At 46.3% G+C, this 27182-nt stretch overlaps 1 protein-coding gene across 1 annotated transcript; it reads left to right on the top strand.

Moving 5' to 3' along the window:
- The first annotated feature begins 649 nt into the window (after nucleotides 1-649).
- LOC117318588 lies at nucleotides 650-22085 on the top strand. Its single transcript, XM_033873554.1, has 3 exons — nucleotides 650-1067; nucleotides 2790-2990; nucleotides 21201-22085. Exons 1-3 carry the CDS (start codon nucleotides 698-700, stop codon nucleotides 21842-21844), a joined length of 1215 nt encoding a protein of 404 aa, XP_033729445.1. The 5' UTR covers nucleotides 650-697; the 3' UTR covers nucleotides 21845-22085.
- The last annotated feature ends 5097 nt before the right edge of the window (nucleotides 22086-27182 follow it).

Raw genomic sequence — 27182 nt, 5'->3', positions numbered from 1 at the left:
AGCGCATTTTCTGCAACTTATATATATAAAGGAGAATCCGAGATACATGGCTAATAAATCGAGGAAATTAACTTTTCATTTGATGAATTTCTATTTCTTCGGAATGAAAGGTGGAAACTATTCCTCATACAGTTTTTTTTCTGATATTGCATGTCCATGTAGCATGGGTATATATTGCACTATATATAAAAAAACGAGAAAAAATCCATTTTGTATTGATGTAGAATCTAGGTTATTATAATTAGATACTGTAAAGTTTTTACATTTTCTATATATAGATCTTATGTTTCATTGAGTTTTTCCTAAGTGTAATTTTAAATCAACTACCATTCACGATTTACCAGTGTGGAATATATAATCGATCATCACTTAGGACCTAATTGTGCTCTTGATAGTCTCATATCTGATGCTGATGTTCTCTACTGTATACAATGTAGGTTATTATAACTCGACTCGGGTATTTTCCAGATGTTCCAAAGTGGGATAATTAAAAAATTGAAGATTTTTATCATTTATAATGTCATTTTGACATGTAGTATTGCCCTTTCTGCAAGCGATGATTTCCGAAGAACACATTCAGGTCCGTTCATGTCTTTAGGAAGACCCGTTACATCTTCTTTCACTACACATGCGCATTACATGAAAAAAGTGAGTTTGCTCTAAATCGTACATTGACGCTCGAAATAGGCCTACGAGAATGGCGACCAGGGATGAAACTCCAGTGGCGTGGAAAGTGTTGAAAGACGTTATTGACGAAAGAAAAAATGTGCAAGAGATGATGACACTCCAAATATTGTCGTGTAATTGTTTTGGGGGTTGTCATTTTACAGATGCGTTCGTGACAACGCAAGAGAAGCTGAGTATGTTTTCAAAGCTTTCCCCTTCTGGTGAGAAAGCAAACGGGTTATACTTTCAACATGTATGGGACATCCCGAAACTTTCTAGGCTGATTCATGAAAAACAGCGAGAAGAAGAAGATACCAGTTGTATTCAATCAACTAAACGACCTAGATTATTAAGTGTCGAGGAAAAGAATGCTTACGTGTGTTTGCAAACTTATTTGAATGGTAAGCTCAAGTTAAACAAAAGTGATCCTCGGGATCGATTTCAGTAATACAGGCTCCGTCGAAACATAAAAAATATCTAAATATGCAAAAAAAAAAAAAAACATTATGCACCTCTTTTGACTTTTTAAGACCCTTTTTTAACTTGAAATAATATTCCGCATAAACAGAAAGGATTTCCTTGTAGTAGTTGGTGACTACCTCACTGAACAATTTAAAGTATGATATGCATGTCGCAAGCCATCCATAGCAATTAGGGTAAAGTGTCTAGCCCAATGATGCAGCACTGACAGCACAGACCATCCTGTTTCTCGGCTTCTGGATAGGGAGCATCAGGGCTTCTGGATAGGGAGCATCGGGGCTTCTGGATAGGGAGCATCGGGGTTTCTGGATAGGGAGCATCGTGCTGCATACCAAGGATCTTCACCTGAGGTTATGTTGCTGATGCTCTGTGATGATGTCGTAGATGTTCATTGACAATGTCATGTAGTTTTGATGATATAGTTACTACATGTATATACAATGTATGTCATCAAACAAGCCAGAGACATACTACATGTAGTATCACTAATTCACTGTAATTGTGTTTTTAGCCCATCATCATATTCAAATTGCCCTATGTCCTTGGTCCATTTGTCATCCATCTGTAAATAATCCTTGTTTATGCTATTTCTGGAAAAGAACTGAGGGATTTTTCACAAACATCACATGTAAGTTCCTCTTGTCACATGCACAACATCTCAAAGCATCATATTTGACCCAAATAAAGAAAACTACAGACTTGTTAAAGTTCTCATTTATCATATTGCCCCATTGAGTTGGTAGTTAAAAATCACCTTGCAAGAAAATCTGAATTACTTGGTTGCTTTTAAAGATAGAATAAAATAGAAACTGTGTAAGACATAAATGGATACATTATAAATTTTGTTTGTATTGTCATTTTCCAAACATTAAAATGAGGTCAGATAAATTTTGATAAAATATAAATGATGTACAAAGTACCAGTATATAGATGGAAAATTCCCCCTAGCGCGAAGCTAGAAGGCAACCATATCACTATGTACAATCAAAACCTGCTACATAGATACAGTAGACAAGTTCTGCTGAATAACCGAAAGGTCCAGGGTGATAATATTCGGCAGGTAGCATACTTCGATGAAAGGCTACCAAGATTGTTAAAATGAATGACCTTCATCCATATTCAATGTCAGAGAGGTCAAATAAGATAAAATTGTTAAACAACTTCTGAAGAATAACCAAAAGCATGGTGAGAAGTCTTTCAAGTTTGTTCAAATGAATGACCTTAATCTTAATCTAAAATCACAGGGGTCAAATATGTCTCTTGTTGATAATAAAAAGGTCCAGGTTGGTTATATTTGGTCAGTTACGGGCAGAGTTAGTAATGAATAGCCAAAATGCATAGAGTATCAGTCATAGTAACTTTAATTTGTTCTGAAATTTAATTTTAGTCCACTTGGAGGGTTACAAATGTGAAATGAAGACCAGATTTGAAGTTATATTTGTCGTTTCGATGTATGCTGTATACACATATTTTCTTTTCTTTCTTGATGATTACTTCAACAGGTGTATAAGTAAAGTATCATTTGCGAACTGAATAAATTTGTTTCAGACCAGTAACATGTATGAAACTAAGGTTTAACTGGATTATAACTAAAAGACTACATTAATTACTACAAAAAAATTGTTTTTCTTTTTCCATTTAAGATATAGATATCCACCAGAATAGTCTTGAGAAAGTGTTAGATGGTGCAACAGCATGCTCCAAGTCTGATGTTGTGAAAGTTGTTGACGCTCACCTATTTGGACCTCTGAGTGGAGGAAACTGTTACATTGATAATCACATGGAGAGTAGTGCATGCAGCTGTGGATGTGGCAAACAACTTAAGGGTGGTCCTACAGGCCTGGGTGAGTTCATGTTCAGGGCGGTGGGGTGAATCAATGGTAACACACTTGCCTTTCACCTAAGTTGCCGGGGTTCGATTCCCAGCTTGGACCTCACAAATATATGGGGTCACCTGCCAGGCACATGGGTTTTCCCTAGCAAACAAGAGTGATTAATATAAGTTGATATAACTTGTTTCACAATTGTTATAAAATGAATAAAGTTAACATTTCATGATTGAAAGGCCTGTGAGCTAAATTATGTTAGGGGGTTGGAGGGGGGGGGGGGGGGGGGGGGGGGGGGGGGGGGGGGGGGGGGGGGGGGGGGGGGGGGGGCATCTGTCAATTTTACCTTCAACACACTTTAAGTCCTGAACAATGGATTATGACTAAATTTGACACGCAGTGCCCAGTGCAATTGGGCAGGAGGGACTCAGTTTTTACCCCACCGTTATGGAATGATGGGCTCTTCGATTAACTCTTTGTCAGTTGTCTGTCGATCTGTTTGTCATTTTGTGTCCTTAACCATTGTTGATGCCCCGAGGATCATTAATGGGTGGGGTGTAAAATGAGTCCTAACACTTAATTCTTTAAGTGTCTTCTCCAAATAAGAACGATTTTCTCCCATATCTGATTGGTATCATTCCTGAAATTAAATAGCTGACGTCCAGGGTGATAAGGTGGGGCTAAAAAGACTATTAAACTTTTATATCATCAATACTGTATCCCCACCCTTTAATTATTCACAAGAGAGGATGGACAGGGTTTTTGTACCTACCATAGGGGCTTATTTATTTGGTTAGTTGACTTAGTTGAGTTCCCGATTTTATAACCATATGTAACGATGCTTAACATTAAGAGATGAACAAAACGTTTAAATATTCTATAAATATGGCTTGTTGGGTCTAACTCACCCCCAGGGTATTAAATAGTCATCACTTGATCACAGTAACCACTTTATAACAGTTACCACCTCATCACACTCACCACCTCATTACAGTCACCACCTCATCACGCTCACCACCTCATTACAGTCACGAACCTCACCACAGTCACCACCTCATCACAGTCACCACCTCACCACAGTCACCACCTCATCACAGTCACCACCTCATCACAGTCACCACCTCATTACAGTCACCACCTCATTACAGTCACCACCTCATCACAGTCACCACCTCATCACAGTCACCACCTCATCACAGTCACCACCTCATCACACTCACCACCTCATTACAGTCACGAACCTCACCACAGTCACCACCTCACCACAGTCACCACCTCATCACAGTCACCACCTCATCACAGTCACCACCTCACCACAGTTACCAACTCATCAAAGTCAACACCTCACCACAGTCACCACCTCACCACAGTCACCGCCTCATCACAGTCACCACCTCACCACAGTCACCACCTCACCACAGTCACCACCTCACCACAATTACCACCTCACCACAGTCACCACCTCATCACACTCACCACCTCACCACAGTCACCACCCTCACCACAGTCACCACCTCATCACAGTCACCACCTCATCACAGTCACCACCTCACCACAGTCACCACCTCACCACAGTCACCACCTCATCACAGTCACCACCTCACCACAGTTACCACCTCACCACAGTCACCACCTCATCACACTCACCACCTCACCACAGTCACCACCTCACCACAGTCACCACCTCACCACAGTTACCACCTCACCACAGTCACCACCTCACCACAGTCACCACCTCACCACAGTCACCACCTCACCACAGTCACCACCTCATCACAGTCACCACCTCATCACAGTCACGAACCTCACCACAGTCACCACCTCACCACAGTTACCAACTCATCAAAGTCAACACCTCACCACAGTCACCACCTCACCACAGTCACCGCCTCATCACAGTCACCACCTCACCACAGTCACCACCTCACCACAGTCACCACCTCACCACAGTTACCACCTCACCACAGTCACCACCTCATCACACTCACCACCTCATCACAGTCACGAACCTCACCACAGTCACGAACCTCACCAGTCACCACCTCACCACAGTCACCACCTCATCACAGTCACCACCTCACCACAGTCACCACCTCATCACACTCACCACCTCATCACAGTCACGAACCTCACCACAGTCACGAACCTCACCACAGTCACCACTTCACCACAGTCACCACCTCATCACAGTCACCACCTCACCACAGTCACCACCTCACCACAGTCACCACCTCACCACAGTCACCACCTCACCACAGTCACCACCTCATCACAGTCACGAACCTCACCACAGTCACCACCTCACCACAGTCACCACCTCATCACAGTCACCACCTCATCACAGTCACCACCTCATCACAGTCACAACCTCATCACAGTCAACACCTCACCACAGTTACCAACTCATCACAGTCACCACCTCACCACAGTCACCACCTCATCACAGTCACCACTTCATCACAGTCACCACCTCATCACAGTCACCACCTCATCACAGTCACCACCTCATCACAGTCACCACCTCACCACAGTCACCACCTCACCACAGTCACCACCTCACCACAGTCACCACCTCACCACAGTTACCAACTCATCACAGTCACCACCTCATCACAGTCACCATCTCATCACAGTCAACACCTCACCACAGTTACCAACTCATCACAGTTACCAACTCATCACAGTCACCACCTCATCACAATCACCACCTCATCATACCCACCACCTCATCACTGTCACCACCTTATCAAAGTCAACACCTCATCACAGTCAACACCTCACCACAGTCACCACCTCACCACAGTTACCACCTCACCACAGTCACCACCTCATCAAAGTCACCACCTCACCACCTCATCACAGTCACCACCTCATCACAGTCACCACCTCATCACAGTCACCACCTTATCACAGTCACCACCTCACCACAGTCAACACCTCACCACAGTTACCACCTCATCACAGTCACCGCCTCACCACAGTCACCACCTCATCACAGTCACCACCTCACCACAGTCAACACCTCACCACAGTTACCACCTCATCACAGTCACCGCCTCACCACAGTCACCACCTCATCACACTCACCACCTCATTACAGTCACGAACCTCACCAGTCACCACCTCACCACAGTCACCACCTCATCACAGTAACCACTTTATAACAGTCACCGCCTCATCACACTCACCACCTCATTACAGTCACGAACCTCACCACAGTCACCACCTCACCACAGTCACCACCTCATCATACTCACCACAGTCACCACAGTCACCACCTCATCACATTGACCACCTCATCACAGTCACCCGCCTCACCACAGTCACCACCTCATCACAGTCACCACCTCACCACAGTCACCACCTCATCACATTCACCACCTCACCAGTCACCACCTCATTACAGTCACCGCCTCATCACACTCACCACCTCATTACAGTCACGAACCTCACCACAGTCACCACCTCACCACAGTCACCACCTCATCACAGTCACCACCTCACCACAGTCAACACCTCACCACAGTCACCACCTTAACACAGTCAACGCCTCACCACAGTCACCACCTCATCACATTCACCACCTCACCAGTCACCACCTCATCACAATCACCGCCTCACCACAGTCACCACCTCATTACAGTCACGAACCTCACCACAGTCACCACCTCACCACAGTCACCACCTCATCACATTCACCACCTCACCAGTCACCACCTCATCACAGTCACCGCCTCATCACACTCACCACCTCATTACAGTCACGAACCTCACCACAGTCACCACCTCACCACAGTCACCACCTCACCACAGTCACCTCCTCACCACAGTCACCGCCTCATCACACTCACCACCTCATTACAGTCACCACCTCACCACAGTCACCACCTCATCAAAGTCACCACCTCACCACAGTCACCACCTCACCACAGTCATCACCTCACCACAGTCACCACCTCATCACAGTCACCACCTCATCACAGTCACCACCTCATCACAGTCACCACCTCATCAATTCACCACTTCATCACAGTCACCACCTCATCACAGTCACCATCTCATTACATTCACCACCTCACCAGTCACCACCTTATCACAGTCACCGCCTCACCACAGTCACCACCTCATCACATTCACCACCTCATCCACAGTCACCACCTCATTACAGTCACCACCTCATCACAGTCACCACCTCATCCACATTCACCACCTCACCACAGTCACCACCTCACCAGTCACCACCTCATCAGTCACCACTTCATCACAGTCACCGCCTAACCACAATCACCACCTCATCACATTCACCACCTCACCAGTCACCACCTCATCACAGTCACCGCCTAACCACAGTCACGAACCTCACCACATTCACCACCTCATCACAGTCACCACCTCACCACAGTCACCACTTCATCACAGTCACCACCTCATCACAGTCACCACCTCACCACAGTCACCACCTCATCACATTCACCACCTCATCCACAGTCACCACCTCATCACACTCACCACCTCACCACAGTCACCACCTCATCACAGTCACCACCTCACCACAGTCACCACTTCATCACACTCACCACCTCATCAAAGTCCACCACCTCATCACAGTCACCACCTCACCAGTCACCACCTCATCACACTCAACACCTCATCACAGTCACCACCTCATCACTGTCACCACCTCATCATACTCACCACCTCACCACAGTCACCACCTCATCACAGTCACCACCTCATCACAGTCACCACTTCATCACATCCACCACCTCATCATACTCACCACCTCACCACAGTCACCACCTCACCACAGTCACCACCTCATCACAGTCACCACCTCACCAGTCACCACTTCATCACATTCACCACCTCATCCACAGTCACCACCTTATCTCAGTCACCACCTCATCACAGTCACCACTTCATCACATTCACCACCTCATCCAGTCACCACCTCATCTCAGTCACCACCTCACCACACTCACCACCTCATCACAGTCACCACCTCATCACACTCACCACCTCATCACACTCACCACCTCATCACAGTCACCACCTCACCACATTCACCACCTCATCACACTCACCACCTCATCATACTCACCACCTCATCACAGTCACCACTTCATCACATTCACCACCTCATCCACAGTCACCACCTTATCTCAGTCACCACCTCATCACACTCACCACCTCATCACAGTCACCACCTCATCACACTCACCACCTCATCACAGTCACCACCTCACCACATTCACCACCTCATCACACTCACCACCTCACCACAGTCACCACCTCATCACACTCACCACCTCATCACAGTCACCACCTCATCACAGTCACCACCTCATCACACTCACCACCTCACCACATTCACCACCTCATCATACTCACCACCTCATCATATTCACCACCTCATCACATTGACCACTTCATCAGTCACCACTTCATCACACTCACCACCTCATCAAAGTCACCACCCTCATCACAGTCACCACCTTATCACAGTCACCACCTCATCACATTCACCACCTCATCACAGTCACCACCTCATCACAGTCACCACCTCACCACAGTCACCACCTCATCACGCTCACCACCTCATCACGCTCACCACCTCACCACCTCATAACAGTCACGAACCTCACCACAGTCACCACCTCACCACAGTCACCACCTCACCACAGTCACCACCTCACCACAGTCACCACCTCATCACACTCACCACCTCATTACAGTCACGAACCTCACCACAGTCACCACCTCATCACAGTCACCACCTGATCACATTCACCACCTCATCACAGTCACCACCTCATCACAGTCACCGCCTAACCACAGTCACGAACCTCACCACATTCACCACCTCATCACAGTCACCACCTCATCACAGTCACCACCTCATCACAGTCACCACCTCATCAAAGTCACCACCTCATCACAGTCACCACCTCATCAAAGTCACCACTTCATCACAGTCACCACCTCATCACAGTCACCACCTCATCACATTCATCAACTCATCACAGTCACCACCTCATCACAGTCACCACCTCATCACAGTCACCACCTCATCACAGTCACCACCTCATCACAGTCACCACCTCATCACATTCACCACCTTACCACAGTCACCACCTCATCACATTCACCACTTCATCACACTCACCACCTCATCCACAGTCACCACCTCATCACAGTCACCACCTCATCACATTCACCACCTTACCACAGTCACCACCTCATCACAGTCACCACCTCATCACATTCACCACCTCATCACAGTCACCACCTCATCACAGTCACCACTTCATCACATTCACCACCTCATCATACTCACCACCTCACAACAGTCACCACCTCACCACAGTCACCACCTCATCACAGTCACCACCTCACCAGTCACCACTTCATCACATTCACCACCTCATCCACAGTCACCACCTTATCTCAGTCACCACCTCATCACAGTCACCACTTCATCACATTCACCACCTCATCCACAGTCACCACCTCATCTCAGTCACCACCTCATCACACTCACCACCTCATCACAGTCACCACCTCATCACACTCACCACCTCATCACAGTCACCACCTCACCACATTCACCACCTCATCACACTCACCACCTCATCATACTCACCACCTCATCACAGTCACCACTTCATCACATTCACCACCTCATCCACAGTCACCACCTCACCACAGTCACCGCCTCATCACAGTCACCACCTCACCACAGTCACCACCTCACCACAGTCACCACCTCACCACAGTTACCGCCTCACCACAGTCACCACCTCATTACAGTCACGAACCTCACCACAGTCACCACCTCACCACAGTCACCACCTCATCACATTCACCACCTCACCAGTCACCACCTCATCACAGTCACCGCCTCATCACACTCACCACCTCATTACAGTCACGAACCTCACCACAGTCACCACCTCACCACAGTCACCACCTCACCACAGTCACCTCCTCACCACAGTCACCGCCTCATCACACTCACCACCTCATTACAGTCACCACCTCACCACAGTCACCACCTCATCAAAGTCACCACCTCACCACAGTCACCACCTCACCACAGTCACCACCTCACCACAGTCACCACCTCATCACAGTCACCACCTCATCACAGTCACCACCTCATCACAGTCACCACCTCATCACATTCACCACTTCATCACAGTTACCACCTCATCACAGTCACCATCTCATTACATTCACCACCTCACCAGTCACCACCTTATCACAGTCACCGCCTCACCACAGTCACCACCTCATCACATTCACCACCTCATCCACAGTCACCACCTCATTACAGTCACCACCTCATCACAGTCACCACCTCATCCACATTCACCACCTCACCACAGTCACCACCTCACCAGTCACCACCTCATCAGTCACCACTTCATCACAGTCACCGCCTAACCACAATCACCACCTCATCACATTCACCACCTCACCAGTCACCACCTCATCACAGTCACCGCCTAACCACAGTCACGAACCTCACCACATTCACCACCTCATCACAGTCACCACCTCACCACAGTCACCACCTCATCACAGTCACCACCTCATCACAGTCACCACCTCACCACAGTCACCACCTCATCACATTCACCACCTCATCCACAGTCACCACCTCATCACACTCACCACCTCACCACAGTCACCACCTCATCACAGTCACCACCTCACCACAGTCACCACTTCATCACACTCACCACCTCATCAAAGTCACCACCTCATCACAGTCACCACCTCACCAGTCACCACCTCATCACACTCAACACCTCATCACAGTCACCACCTCATCACTGTCACCACCTCATCATACTCACCACCTCACCACAGTCACCACCTCATCACAGTCACCACCTCATCACAGTCACCACTTCATCACATTCACCACCTCATCATACTCACCACCTCACCACAGTCACCACCTCACCACAGTCACCACCTCATCACATTCACCACCTCACCAGTCACCACTTCATCACATTCACCACCTCATCCAGTCACCACCTTATCTCAGTCACCACCTCATCACAGTCACCACTTCATCACATTCACCACCTCATTACAGTCACCACCTCACCACAGTCACCACCTCATCAAAGTCACCACCTCACCACAGTCACCACCTCACCACAGTCATCACCTCACCACAGTCACCACCTCATCACAGTCACCACCTCATCACAGTCACCACCTCATCACAGTCACCACCTCATCACATTCACCACTTCATCACAGTTACCACCTCATCACAGTCACCATCTCATTACATTCACCACCTCACCAGTCACCACCTTATCACAGTCACCGCCTCACCACAGTCACCACCTCATCACATTCACCACCTCATCCACAGTCACCACCTCATTACAGTCACCACCTCATCACAGTCACCACCTCATCCACATTCACCACCTCACCACAGTCACCACCTCACCAGTCACCACCTCATCAGTCACCACTTCATCACAGTCACCGCCTAACCACAATCACCACCTCATCACATTCACCACCTCACCAGTCACCACCTCATCACAGTCACCGCCTAACCACAGTCACGAACCTCACCACATTCACCACCTCATCACAGTCACCACCTCACCACAGTCACCACCTCATCACAGTCACCACCTCATCACAGTCACCACCTCACCACAGTCACCACCTCATCACATTCACCACCTCATCCACAGTCACCACCTCATCACACTCACCACCTCACCACAGTCACCACCTCATCACAGTCACCACCTCACCACAGTCACCACTTCATCACACTCACCACCTCATCAAAGTCACCACCTCATCACAGTCACCACCTCACCAGTCACCACCTCATCACACTCAACACCTCATCACAGTCACCACCTCATCACTGTCACCACCTCATCATACTCACCACCTCACCACAGTCACCACCTCATCACAGTCACCACCTCATCACAGTCACCACTTCATCACATTCACCACCTCATCATACTCACCACCTCACCACAGTCACCACCTCACCACAGTCACCACCTCATCACAGTCACCACCTCACCAGTCACCACTTCATCACATTCACCACCTCATCCACAGTCACCACCTTATCTCAGTCACCACCTCATCACAGTCACCACTTCATCACATTCACCACCTCATCCACAGTCACCACCTCATCTCAGTCACCACCTCATCACACTCACCACCTCATCACAGTCACCACCTCATCACACTCACCACCTCATCACACTCACCACCTCATCACAGTCACCACCTCACCACATTCACCACCTCATCACACTCACCACCTCATCATACTCACCACCTCATCACAGTCACCACTTCATCACATTCACCACCTCATCCACAGTCACCACCTTATCTCAGTCGACACCTCATCACACTCACCACCTCATCACAGTCACCACCTCATCACACTCACCACCTCATCACAGTCACCACCTCACCACATTCACCACCTCATCACACTCACCACCTCACCACAGTCACCACCTCATCACACTCACCACCTCATCACAGTCACCACCTCATCACAGTCACCACCTCATCACACTCACCACCTCACCACATTCACCACCTCATCATACTCACCACCTCATCATATTCACCACCTCATCACATTGACCACTTCATCAGTCACCACTTCATCACACTCACCACCTCATCAAAGTCACCACCTCATCACAGTCACCACCTTATCACAGTCACCACCTCATCACATTCACCACCTCATCACAGTCACCACCTCACCACAGTCACCACCTCATCACGCTCACCACCTCATCACGCTCACCACCTCACCACCTCATAACAGTCACGAACCTCACCACAGTCACCACCTCACCACAGTCACCACCTCACCACAGTCACCACCTCACCACAGTCACCACCTCATCACACTCACCACCTCATTACAGTCACGAACCTCACCACAGTCACCACCTCATCACAGTCACCACCTGATCACATTCACCACCTCATCACAGTCACCACCTCATCACAGTCACCGCCTAACCACAGTCACGAACCTCACCACATTCACCACCTCATCACAGTCACCACCTCATCACAGTCACCACCTCATCACAGTCACCACCTCATCAAAGTCACCACCTCATCACAGTCACCACCTCATCAAAGTCACCACCTCATCACAGTCACCACCTCATCACAGTCACCACCTCATCACATTCATCAACTCATCACAGTCACCACCTCATCACAGTCACCACCTCATCACAGTCACCACCTCATCACAGTCACCACCTCATCACAGTCACCACCTCATCACATTCACCACCTTACCACAGTCACCACCTCATCACATTCACCACTTCATCACACTCACCACCTCATCCACAGTCACCACCTCATCACAGTCACCACCTCATCACATTCACCACCTTACCACAGTCACCACCTCATCACAGTCACCACCTCATCACATTCACCACCTCATCACAGTCACCACCTCACCACAGTCACCACCTCGTCACAGTCACCACTTCATCACACTCACCACCTCATCCACAGTCACCACCTCATCACATTCACAACCTCATCACAGTCACCATCACAATGAACAATGGATTATGACTAAATTTGACCCGCAGTGCCCAGTGCAATTGGGCAGGAGGGGACTCAGTTTTTACCCCACCGTTATGGAATGATGGGCTCTTCGATTAACCCTTTGTCAGTTGTCTGTTGTTCTGTTTGTCATTTTGTGTCCTTAACCATTGTTGATGCCCCGAGGCTCATTAATGGGTGGGGTGTAAAATGAGTCCTAACACTTAATCCTTTAAGTGTCTTCTCCAAATAAGAACGATTTTCTCCCATATCTGATTGGTAGCATTCCTGAAATTAAATAGCTGACCTCCAGGGTGATAAGGTGGGGCTAAAAAGACTATTAAACTTTTATATCATCAATACTGTATCCCCACCCTTTAATTATTCACAGAGGATGGACAGGGTTTTTGTACCTACCATAGGGGCTTATTTATTTGGTAAGTTGACTTAGTTGAGTTCCCCATTTTATAACCATATGTAACGTGCTTAACATTAAGAGATGAACAAAACGTTTAAATATTCTATAAATATGGCTTGTTGGGTCTAACTCACCCCCAGGGTATTAAATAGTCATCACTTCATCACAGTAACCACTTTATAACAGTCACCGCCTCATCACACTCACCACCTCATTACAGTCACCACCTCATCACGCTCACCACCTCACCACAGTCACCACCTCATCACGCTCACCACCTCATCACGCTCACCACCTCACCACCTCATAACTGTCACGAACCTCACCACAGTCACCACCTCACCACAGTCACCACCTCACCACAGTCACCACCTCATCACACTCACCACCTCATTACAGTCACGAACCTCACCACAGTCACCACCTCACCACAGTCACCACCTCACCACAGTCACCACCTCACCACAGTCACCACCTCATCACAGTCACCACCTCACCACAGTCACCACCTCATCACAGTCACCGCCTCACCACAGTCACCACCTCACCACAGTCACCACCTCATCACAGTCACCATCTCATCACATTCACCACCTCACCACAGTCACCACCTCATCATACTCACCACCTCATCACAGTCACCACTTCATCACAGTTACCACCTCATCACAGTCACCATCTCATCATACTCACCACCTCATCACAGTCACCATCTCATCACAGTTACCACCTCATCACAGTCACCATCTCATCACATTCACCACCTCACCACAGTCACCACCTCATCACAGTCACCATCTCATCACAGTCACCACCTCACCACAGTCACCACCTCATCACAGTCACCACCTCATCACAGTTACCACCTCATCACAGTCACCATCTCATCACATTCACCACCTCACCACAGTCACCACCTTATCACAGTCACCACCTCACCACAGTCACCGCCTCATCACAGTCACCACCTCATCACAGTCAACACCTCACCACAGTCACCACCTTATTACAGTCACCACTTCATCACAGTAACCACCTCACCACAGTCACCACCTCACCACTGTCACCACCTTATCACAGTCACCACCTCATCACAGTCACCAATTCTTCACAGTTACCACCTCACCACAGTCACCACCTCACCACAGTCACCGCCTCATCACAGTCACCACCTCATCACAGTCAACACCTCACCACAGTCACCACCTCATCACAGTCACCACCTCATTACAGTCACCACCTCATTACAGTCACCACCTCATCACAGTCACCACCTCATCACAGTCACCACCTCACCACAGTCACCACCTCACCACAGTCACCACCTCATCACATTCACCACCTCATCACAGTCACCACCTCATCACAGTCACCACCTCACCACAGTCACCACCTCACCACAGTCACCATCTCATCACATTCACCAGCTCATCACAGTCAACACCTCATCACGGTCACCATCTCATCACAGTCACTGCCTCACCACAGTCACCGCCTCATCACACTCACCACCTCATCCACAGTCACCACCCTCATCACACTCACCACCTCATCCACAGTCACCACCTCATCAAAGTCACCACCTCAACCACAGTCACCACCTCATCACAGTCACCACCTCATCACAGTCACCACTTCATTACATTCACCACCTCATCAGTCACCACCTCATCACATTCACCGCCTCATCACAGTCACCACCTCATCACAGTCACCACCTCATCACATTCACCACCTCATCAGTCACCACCTCATCACATTCACCTCTTCATCACATTCACCACTTCATCACATTCACCACCTCATCCACAGTCACCACCTCATCAAAGTCACCACCTCATCCACAGTCACCACCTCATCAGTCACCACCTTATCACAGTCACCACCTCACCACAGTCACCACCTCATCACAGTCACCACCTCATCAAAGTCACCACCTCATCACAGTCACCACCTCATCACATTGACCACTTCATCAGTCACCGCTTCTCGATTTGACCACCTCATCACATTCATCAACTCATCACACTCACCGCCTCTCCATACTCACCACCTCATCACATTCACCACCTCATCACAGTCACCACCTCATCACACTCGATGCCTCACCACAGTCACCACCTCACCACAGTCACCACCTCATCACAGTCACCACCTCATCAAAGTCACCACCTCATCACACTCGATGCCTCACCACACTCAACGCCTCTCCATACTCACCACCTCATCACAGTCACCACCTCATCCACAGTCACCACCTCATCACAGTCACCACTTCATCAGTCACCACCTCATCACAGTCACCACCTCACCACAGTCACCACCTCACCACAGTCACCACCTCACCACAGTCACCACCTCATCACATTCACCACCTCATCACAGTCACCACCTCATCACAGTCACCACCTCACCACAGTCACCACCTCACCACAGTCACCATCTCATCACATTCACCAGCTCATCACAGTCAACACCTCATCACGGTCACCATCTCATCACAGTCACTGCCTCACCACAGTCACCGCCTCATCACACTCACCACCTCATCCACAGTCACCACCTCATCACACTCACCACCTCATCCACAGTCACCACCTCATCACAGTCACCACCTCATCACAGTTACCACCTCATCACAGTCACCATCTCATCACATTCACCACCTCACCACAGTCACCACCTTATCACAGTCACCACCTCACCACAGTCACCGCCTCATCACAGTCACCACCTCATCACAGTCAACACCTCACCACAGTCACCACCTTATTACAGTCACCACTTCATCACAGTAACCACCTCACCACAGTCACCACCTCACCACTGTCACCACCTTATCACAGTCACCACCTCATCACAGTCACCACTTCTTCACAGTTACCACCTCACCACAGTCACCACCTCACCACAGTCACCGCCTCATCACAGTCACCACCTCATCACAGTCAACACCTCACCACAGTCACCACCTCATCACAGTCACCACCTCATTACAGTCACCACCTCATTACAGTCACCACCTCATCACAGTCACCAGCTCATCACAGTCACCACCTCACCACAGTCACCACCTCACCACAGTCACCACCTCATCACATTCACCACCTCATCACAGTCACCACCTCATCACAGTCACCACCTCACCACAGTCACCACCTCACCACAGTCACCATCTCATCACATTCACCAGCTCATCACAGTCAACACCTCATCACGGTCACCATCTCATCACAGTCACTGCCTCACCACAGTCACCGCCTCATCACACTCACCACCTCATCCACAGTCACCACCTCATCACACTCACCACCTCATCCACAGTCACCACCTCATCAAAGTCACCACCTCAACCACAGTCACCACCTCATCACAGTCACCACCTCATCACAGTCACCACTTCATTACATTCACCACCTCATCAGTCACCACCTCATCACATTCACCGCCTCATCACAGTCACCACCTCATCACAGTCACCACCTCATCACATTCACCACCTCATCAGTCACCACCTCATCACATTCACCTCTTCATCACATTCACCACTTCATCACATTCACCACCTCATCCACAGTCACCACCTCATCAAAGTCACCACCTCATCCACAGTCACCACCTCATCAGTCACCACCTTATCACAGTCACCACCTCACCACAGTCACCACCTCATCACAGTCACCACCTCATCAAAGTCACCACCTCATCACAGTCACCACCTCATCACATTGACCACTTCATCAGTCACCGCTTCTCGATTTGACCACCTCATCACATTCATCAACTCATCACACTCACCGCCTCTCCATACTCACCACCTCATCACATTCACCACCTCATCACAGTCACCACCTCATCACACTCGATACCTCACCACAGTCACCACCTCACCACAGTCACCACCTCATCACAGTCACCACCTCATCAAAGTCACCACCTCATCACACTCGATGCCTCACCACACTCAACGCCTCTCCATACTCACAACCTCATCACAGTCACCACCTCATCCACAGTCACCACCTCATCACAGTCACCACTTCATCAGTCACCACCTCATCACAGTCACCACCTCACCACAGTCACCACCTCACCACAGTCACCACCTCACCACAGTCACCACCTCATCACATTCACCACCTCATCACAGTCACCACCTCATCACAGTCACCACCTCACCACAGTCACCACCTCACCACAGTCACCATCTCATCACATTCACCAGCTCATCACAGTCAACACCTCATCACGGTCACCATCTCATCACAGTCACTGCCTCACCACAGTCACCGCCTCATCACACTCACCACCTCATCCACAGTCACCACCTCATCACACTCACCACCTCATCCACAGTCACCACCTCATCAAAGTCACCACCTCATCCACAGTCACCACCTCATCACAGTCACCACCTCATCACAGTCACCACTTCATTACATTCACCACCTCATCAGTCACCACCTCATCACATTCACCGCCTCATCACAGTCACCACCTCATCACAGTCACCACTTCATCACATTCACCAACTCATCACATTCACCACCTCATCACATTCACCACCTCATCAGTCACCACCTATCACATTCACCTCTTCATCACATTCACCACTTCATCACATTCACCACCTCATCCACAGTCACCACCTTATCAAAGTCACCACCTCATCACATTCACCACCTCATCCACAGTCACCACCTCATCAAAGTCACCACCTCATCACATTCACCACCTCATCCACAGTCACCACCTTATCACAGTCACCACCTCATCCACAGTCACCACCTCATCAAAGTCACCACCTCATCACATTCACCACCTCATCAAAGTCACCACCTCATCACATTCACCACCTCATCCACAGTCACCACCTCATCAAAGTCACCACCTCATCCACAGTCACCACCTCATCACAGTCACCACCTTATCACAGTCACCACCTCACCACAGTCACCACCTCATCACAGTCACCACCTCATCAAAGTCACCACCTCATCACAGTCACCACCTCATCACATTGACCACTTCATCAGTCACCGCTTCTCGATTTGACCACCTCATCACATTTATCAACTCATCACACTCACCGCCTCTCCATACTCACCACCTCATCACATTCACCACCTCATCACAGTCACCACCTCATCACACTCGATGCCTCACCACAGTCACCACCTCACCACAGTCACCACCTCATCACAGTCACCACCTCACCACAGTCACCACCTCATCACATTCACCACCTCATCACAGTCACCACCTCATCACAGTCACCACCTCACCACAGTCACCACCTCACCACAGTCACCATCTCATCACATTCACCAGCTCATCACAGTCAACACCTCATCACGGTCACCATCTCATCACAGTCACTGCCTCACCACAGTCACCGCCTCATCACACTCACCACCTCATCCACAGTCACCACCTCATCACACTCACCACCTCATCCACAGTCACCACCTCATCAAAGTCACCACCTCATCCACAGTCACCACCTCATCACAGTCACCACCTCATCACAGTCACCACTTCATTACATTCACCACCTCATCAGTCACCACCTCATCACATTCACCGCCTCATCACAGTCACCACCTCATCACAGTCACCACTTCATCACATTCACCAACTCATCACATTCACCACCTCATCACATTCACCACCTCATCAGTCACCACCTATCACATTCACCTCTTCATCACATTCACCACCTCATCACAGTCACCACCTCATCACAGTCACCACTTCATCACATTCACCACCTCATCCACAGCCACCACCTCATCACATTCACCACCTCATCCACAGTCACCACCTCATCAAAGTCACCACTTCATCCACAGTCACCACCTCATCACAGTCACCACCTTATCACAGTCACCACCTCACCACAGTCACCACCTCATCACAGTCACCACCTCATCAAAGTCACCACCTCATCACAGTCACCACCTCATCACATTGACCACTTCATCAGTCACCGCTTCTCGATTTGACCACCTCATCACATTCATCAACTCATCACACTCACCGCCTCTCCATACTCACCACCTCATCACATTCACCACCTCATCACAGTCACCACCTCATCACACTCGATGCCTCACCACAGTCACCACCTCACCACAGTCACCACCTCATCACAGTCACCACCTCATCACAGTCACCACCTCATCACACTCGATGCCTCACCACACTCACCGCCTCTCCATACTCACCACCTCATCACAGTCACCACCTCATCCACGGTCACCACCTCATCACAGTCACCACTTCATCAGTCACCACCTCATCACAGTCACCACTTCATCAGTCACCACCTCATCACAGTCACCACCTCATCACAGTCACCACCTCATCACATTGACCACTTCATCAGTCACCACCTCATCACAGTCACCACCTCACCACATTCACCACCTCATCATAGTCACCACCTCATCACATTCACCACCTCATCACATTCACCACCTCATGAAAGTCACCACCTCATCACCTCATCCAGTCACCACCGTATCACAGTCACCACCTTGACAGTCACCACCTCATCACATTGACCACTTGATCAATCACCACCTTCTCTAATTGACCACCTCATCACATTCACCACCTCATCACAGTCACCACTTCATCAGTCACCACTTCACCACAGTCACCACCTCATCACAGTCACCACTTCATCACAGTCACCACCTGACCACAGTCACCACCTCATCACATTGACTACTTCATCAGTTACAACCTCATCACATTCATCAACTCATCACAGTCACCACCTCATCACAGTCACCACCTCATCACATTGACCACTTCATCAGTCACCACCTCGTCACAGTCACCACCTCATCAGTCACCACCTCATCACATTCACCGCCTCACCACATTCACCACCTCATCACATTCACCACCTCATCCCAGTCACCACCTCATCACAGTCACCACCTCATCAGTCACCACCTCATCACATTCACCGCCTCACCACATTCACCACCTCATCCACACTCACCACCTCATCACATTCACCACCTCATCCCAGTCACCACCTCATCACAGTCACCACCTCATCCACAGTCACCATCTCATCACAGTCACCACCTCATCATACTCACCACCTCATCACAGTCACCACCTTCTCTAATTGATCACCTCGTCACATTCATCAACTCTTGTTTTGTTTATTTTTACAGGAGTTGAATACACCTGGCATGGTTATGCTGACATGTTTATTAACCAGACTGTACCTGTGGCAGTGTGGTCAGAACAGGAACAGCCAGAACCGGACAGTTATATACCTGATTCTGAAGAACAATGGCAGGGTTTGCCAAGTGACATACAAGAGGTTGAAGTTAAAAAAGTCAGAGATGTATTTCCAGAAACCAATCCTAAATCTGCTGCTTGTAGTCGGTTAATGGCCCAGACAATTACCAATGCTTTTGCTCAGGTAAATCAAAATGAGCAACTTGCAGGGTTAGCAGTCCCGGCATTTGGTTGTACTCCTTCAAACTTAATGTTTTATGCATATGATTGCAAAAATGATGTACTTCTCCGGAAAATATTTGGAGTTAACTTTGTTCATAAGCAATCTCTTGCAGAAGCTGCTGTCTTGGTCTGGCTACATTTGAATTTTACAGTTTTTATGAAAGAGGATGTAACAAGTATTGAAGCACATCCAGAGCTTGAAAACTTCAAAGCAAAATTTTGCATCAATGACTCGATCCGTTCATGGTACAAAAATGTCAGAGTTGGTGAAAAAGTTACAGGACTCCAACACTCATCTAGAAATGAAACGCATGTGGAATTGGTCACTACAAGAGAAGTCAAAATCGATTAGTTCAGGGCGGCTACAAACTTTCTAAAACAAATTGGATACAAATGTCAAAATAAATACAATGATAGTTTCAATTTCTTTTACAAATCATTACCAAACAGTGATCTAAAACATTGCAGAAGTAACTTCAGCTTTGGCTGTTGTGATTAACGGGCAATGATTGTGCCGGTCATTAATAATAAGTTGATACATGTATAAGTCATTAAAACATGGCTAAAGATAGTATCGGTCATTAATACACAAAGATGGTGTCGGTCATTAATACAAAACGATGGTGTCGGTCATTAATACACAAAGATGGTGTCGGTCATTAATACAAAACGATGGCGTTGGTCATTAATACACAAAGATCGATGGTGTCGGTCATTAATACACAAAGATGGTGTCGGTCATTAATACACAAAGATGGTGCCAGTCATCAATTCACAATGATGATAGTGTCGGTCATTAAAACACAAAGATAGTATCGGTCATTTATATACAAAGATGATGTCAATCATTAATATACAAAGATGGTGCCAGTCATCAATATACAAAGACGGTGTCGGTCATTAATATACAAAGATGGTGTCGGTCATTAATACACATAGATGGTGTCGGTCATTAATACACAAAGATAGCGTCGGTCATTAATACACAAAGATGGTGTCGGTCATTAATACACAAAGATGGTATCGGTCATTAATACACAATGATAGTATCGGTCATTAATACACAAAGATAGTGTCGGTCATTAATACACAAAGATGGTGTCGGTCATTAATATACAAAGATGGTGTCGGTCATTAATACACAGATGGTGTTGGTCATTAATACACAGACAAAGATTGTGTCGGTCATTAATATACAAAGATGGTGTCGGTCATTAATACACAAAGATGGTGTCGGTCATTAATATACAAAGATGGTGTCTGTCATTAATATACAAAGATGGTGTCGGTCATTAATATACAAAGATGGTGTCGGTCATTAATACACAAAGATGGTGTCGGTCATTAATACACAGACAAAGATTGTGTCGGTCATTAATATACAAAGATGGTGTCGGTCATTAATATACAAAGATGGTGTCGGTCATTAATACAAAACGATGGTGTCGGTCATTAATACACAAAGATGGTGTCGGTCATTAATACAAAACGATGGCGTTGGTCATTAATACACAAAGATCGATGGTGTCGGTCATTAATACACAAAGATGGTGTCGGTCATTAATACACAAAGATGGTGCCAGTCATCAATTCACAATGATGATAGTGTCGGTCATTAAAACACAAAGATAGTATCGGTCATTTATATACAAAGATGATGTCAATCATTAATATACAAAGATGGTGCCAGTCATCAATATACAAAGACGGTGTCGGTCATTAATATACAAAGATGGTGTCGGTCATTAATACACATAGATGGTGTTGGTCATTAATACACAAAGATAGTGTCGGTCATTAATACACAAAGATGGTGTCGGTCATTAATACACAAAGATGGTATCGGTCATTAATACACAATGATAGTATCGGTCATTAATACACAAAGATAGTGTCGGTCATTAATACACAAAGATGGTGTCGGTCATTAATATACAAAGATGGTGTCGGTCATTAATACACAGATGGTGTCGGTCATTAATACACAGACAAAGATTGTGTCGGTCATTAATATACAAAGATGGTGTCTGTCATTAATACACAAAGATGGTGTCGGTCATTAATATACAAAGATGGTGTCTGTCATTAATATACAAAGATGGTGTTGGTCATTAATATACAAAGATGGTGTCGGTCATTAATACACAAAGATGGTGTCGGTCATTAATACACAGACAAAGATTGTGTCGGTCATTAATATACAAAGATGGTGTCGGTCATTAATATACAAAGATGGTGTCGGTCATTAATACACAAAGATGGTGTCGGTCATTAATACACAAAGATGGTGTCGGTCAATAATATACAAAGATAGTATCGGTCATTAATACACAATGATAGTATCGGTCATTAATATACAAAGATAGTATCGGTCATTAATACACAAAGACAGTATGGGTCATTATTATACAAAGATAGTATCGGTCATTAATACACAATGATAGTATTGGTCATTATTATGCAAAGATAGTATCGGTCATTAATACACAAAGATGGTGTCGGTATTTAATATACAAAGATGGTGTCGGTCATTAATACACAGATGGTGTCGGTCATTAATACACAGACAAAGATTGTGTCGGTCATTAATATACAAAGATGGTGTCGGTCATTAATACACAAAGATGGTGTCGGTCATTAATATACAAAGATGGTGTCTGTCATTAATATACAAAGATGGTGTCGGTCATTAATATACAAAGATGGTGTCGGTCATTAATACACAAAGATGGTGTCGGTCATTAATACACAGACAAAGATTGTGTCGGTCATTAATATACAAAGATGGTGTCGGTCATTAATATACAAAGATGGTGTCGGTCATTAATACAAAACGATGGTGTCGGTCATTAATACACAAAGATGGTGTCGGTCATTAATACAAAACGATGGCGTTGGTCATTAATACACAAAGATCGATGGTGTCGGTCATTAATACACAAAGATGGTGTCGGTCATTAATACACAAAAATGGTATCGGTCATTAATACACAATGATAGTATCGGTCATTAATACACAAAGATAGTGTCGGTCATTAATACACAAAGATGGTGTCGGTCATTAATATACAAAGATGGTGTCGGTCATTAATACACAGATGGTGTCGGTCATTAATACACAGACAAAGATTGTGTCGGTCATTAATATACAAAGATGGTGTCTGTCATTAATACGCAAAGATGGTGTCGGTCATTAATATACAAAGATGGTGTCTGTCATTAATATACAAAGATGGTGTTGGTCATTAATATACAAAGATGGTGTCGGTCATTAATACACAAAGATGGTGTCGGTCATTAATACACAGACAAAGATTGTGTCGGTCATTAATATACAAAGATGGTGTCGGTCATTAATATACAAAGATGGTGTCGGTCATTAATACACAAAGATGGTGTCGGTCATTAATACACAAAGATGGTGTCGGTCAATAATATACAAAGATAGTATCGGTCATTAATACACAATGATAGTATCGGTCATTAATATACAAAGATAGTATCGGTCATTAATACACAAAGACAGTATGGGTCATTATTATACAAAGATAGTATCGGTCATTAATACACAATGATAGTATTGGTCATTATTATACAAAGATAGTATCGGTCATTAATACACAAAGATGGTGTCTGTCATTAATACACAATGATAGTATCGGTCATTAATACACAATGATAGTATCAGTCATTAATACACAAAGACGGTGTCGGTCATTAATACACAAAGACAGTATGGGTCATTATTATACAAAGATAGTAACGGTTATTAATACACAAAGATAGTATTGGTCAATAATACACAAAGATGGTATCAGTCATTAATACACATAGATAGTATTGGTCAAAATTATACAAAAATGGTGTCGGTGATTAATACACAACAAGAGGCCCAATGGGCCTGTATCGCTCACCTGGCTCTACAGCAAATTTGCAGTTGATTGAGGTCATTTCTATAGATACTATGCTGATAACAACTTTATTCAAATATCAGAGTAAGCTAGGTTTATTCATGTCAATATATTTTCTACTCCTTCATTCCAGCATACTATTGGCCTAAGATCGGGTCTTGGTGACTCTTGGCTCTAAGCATGCTACAGACAGGCCAAATATCCCGTCCCTGGGCCTCTTGGTTACTGAGAAGAGGTCTTTTAGATTTTAGCCTATTTGATCCATGTGACCTTGAATGAAGATCAAGGTCATCTATTTGAACAAACTTGGTAGCCCTTCATCCAAGCATGCTACAGGCCAACTATCAAGTCCCTGGGCCCCTTGGTTATTGAGAAGTCGTTTGAATAGTATAACCTATTTGACCCATGTGACCTTGAATGAAGGTCAATGTCATTTATTTTAACAAACTTGGTAGCCCTTCACCCAAGCATGCTACAGGCCCAATATCAAGTCCCTGGGCCTCTTGGTTATTGAGAAGAAGTTGTTTGAAGATTATAGCCTATTTGACCCATGTGACCTTGAATGAAGGTCGAGGTTATTTATTTTAACAAACTTGGTAGCCCTTCACCCCAGCATGCTGCAGGCCCAATATCAAGTCCCTGGGCCTCTTGGTTATTGAGAAGAAGTCGTTTGAAGATTATAACCTATTTGACCCATGTTACCTTGAATGAAGGTAAAGATCATTTATTTGAAAAAACTTGGTAGCCCTTCACCCAAGCATGCTACAGGCTCAATATCAAGTCCTTGGGCCTCTTGGTTATTGAGAAGTTGTTTGAAGATTATAGCCTATTTGACCCATGTGACCTTGAATGAAGGTCAAGGTAATTTATTTTAACAAACTTGATAGCCCTTCACCCCAACATGCTACAGGCCCAATATCAAGTCCTTGGGCCTTTTGGTTATGAGAAGAAGTTGTTTGAAGATTATAACCTATTTGACCCATGTGACCTTGAATGAAGGTCAAGGTCATGTATTTGAACAAACTTGGTAGCCCTTCACCCCAGCATGCTACAGGCCCAATATCAAGTCCCTGGGCCTCTTGGTTATTGAGAAGAAGTCGTTTGAAGATTATAGCTTATTTGACCCATATGACGTTGAATGAAGGTCAAGGTCATTTATTTGAACAAACTTGATAGCCCTTTACCCAAGCATGCTGCAGGCCCAATATGAAGTTCCTGGGCCTCTTGGTTATTGAGAAGAAGTTGTTTAAATGAAAAAGTTGATACCGGACGGACGGCCGGACGACGGACGCCGCACCACGGCATAAGCTCACTTGCCCTTTGGGCAGGTGAGCTAAAAATAGTATCGGTCAAGACAGTGTCGGTGATTAATATACAAAGATAGTATCGGTCATTAATACACAATGCTAGTATTGGTCATTAATACACAATGATAGTATTGGTCATTGATACACAATGATAGTATCGGTCATTAATACACAATGATAGTATCGGTCATTAACACACAATGATAGTATCGGTCATTAATACACAATGATAGTATCGGTCATTAATACACAATGATAGTATCGGTCATTAATACACAATGATAGTATTGGTCATTAAAACAATGATAGTATCGGTCATTAATACACAATGATAGTATTGGTCATTAAAACAATGATAGTATCGGTCATTAACACACAATGATAGTATCGGTCATTAATACACAATGATAGTATCGGTCATTAACACACAATGATAGTATCGGTCATTAATACACAATGCTAGTATTGGTCA

The sequence above is a fragment of the Pecten maximus genome, unplaced genomic scaffold, assembly GCF_902652985.1.
Source record: "Pecten maximus unplaced genomic scaffold, xPecMax1.1, whole genome shotgun sequence".
Classification (NCBI taxonomy): domain Eukaryota; kingdom Metazoa; phylum Mollusca; class Bivalvia; order Pectinida; family Pectinidae; genus Pecten; species Pecten maximus.
This window is presented reverse-complemented; position numbering and strand designations above follow the sequence as displayed.

Coding starts and splice junctions, on each gene's coding strand:
- LOC117318588 (XM_033873554.1), top strand. CDS start 698: ATGGCGACCAGGGATGAAACTCCAGTGGCGTGGAAAGTGTTGAAAGAC. Junction 1,068..2,789: donor TTTGCAAACTTATTTGAATG/GTAAGCTCAAGT, acceptor TTTCCATTTAAG/ATATAGATATCCACCAGAAT. Junction 2,991..21,200: donor GGGTGGTCCTACAGGCCTGG/GTGAGTTCATGT, acceptor TTATTTTTACAG/GAGTTGAATACACCTGGCAT.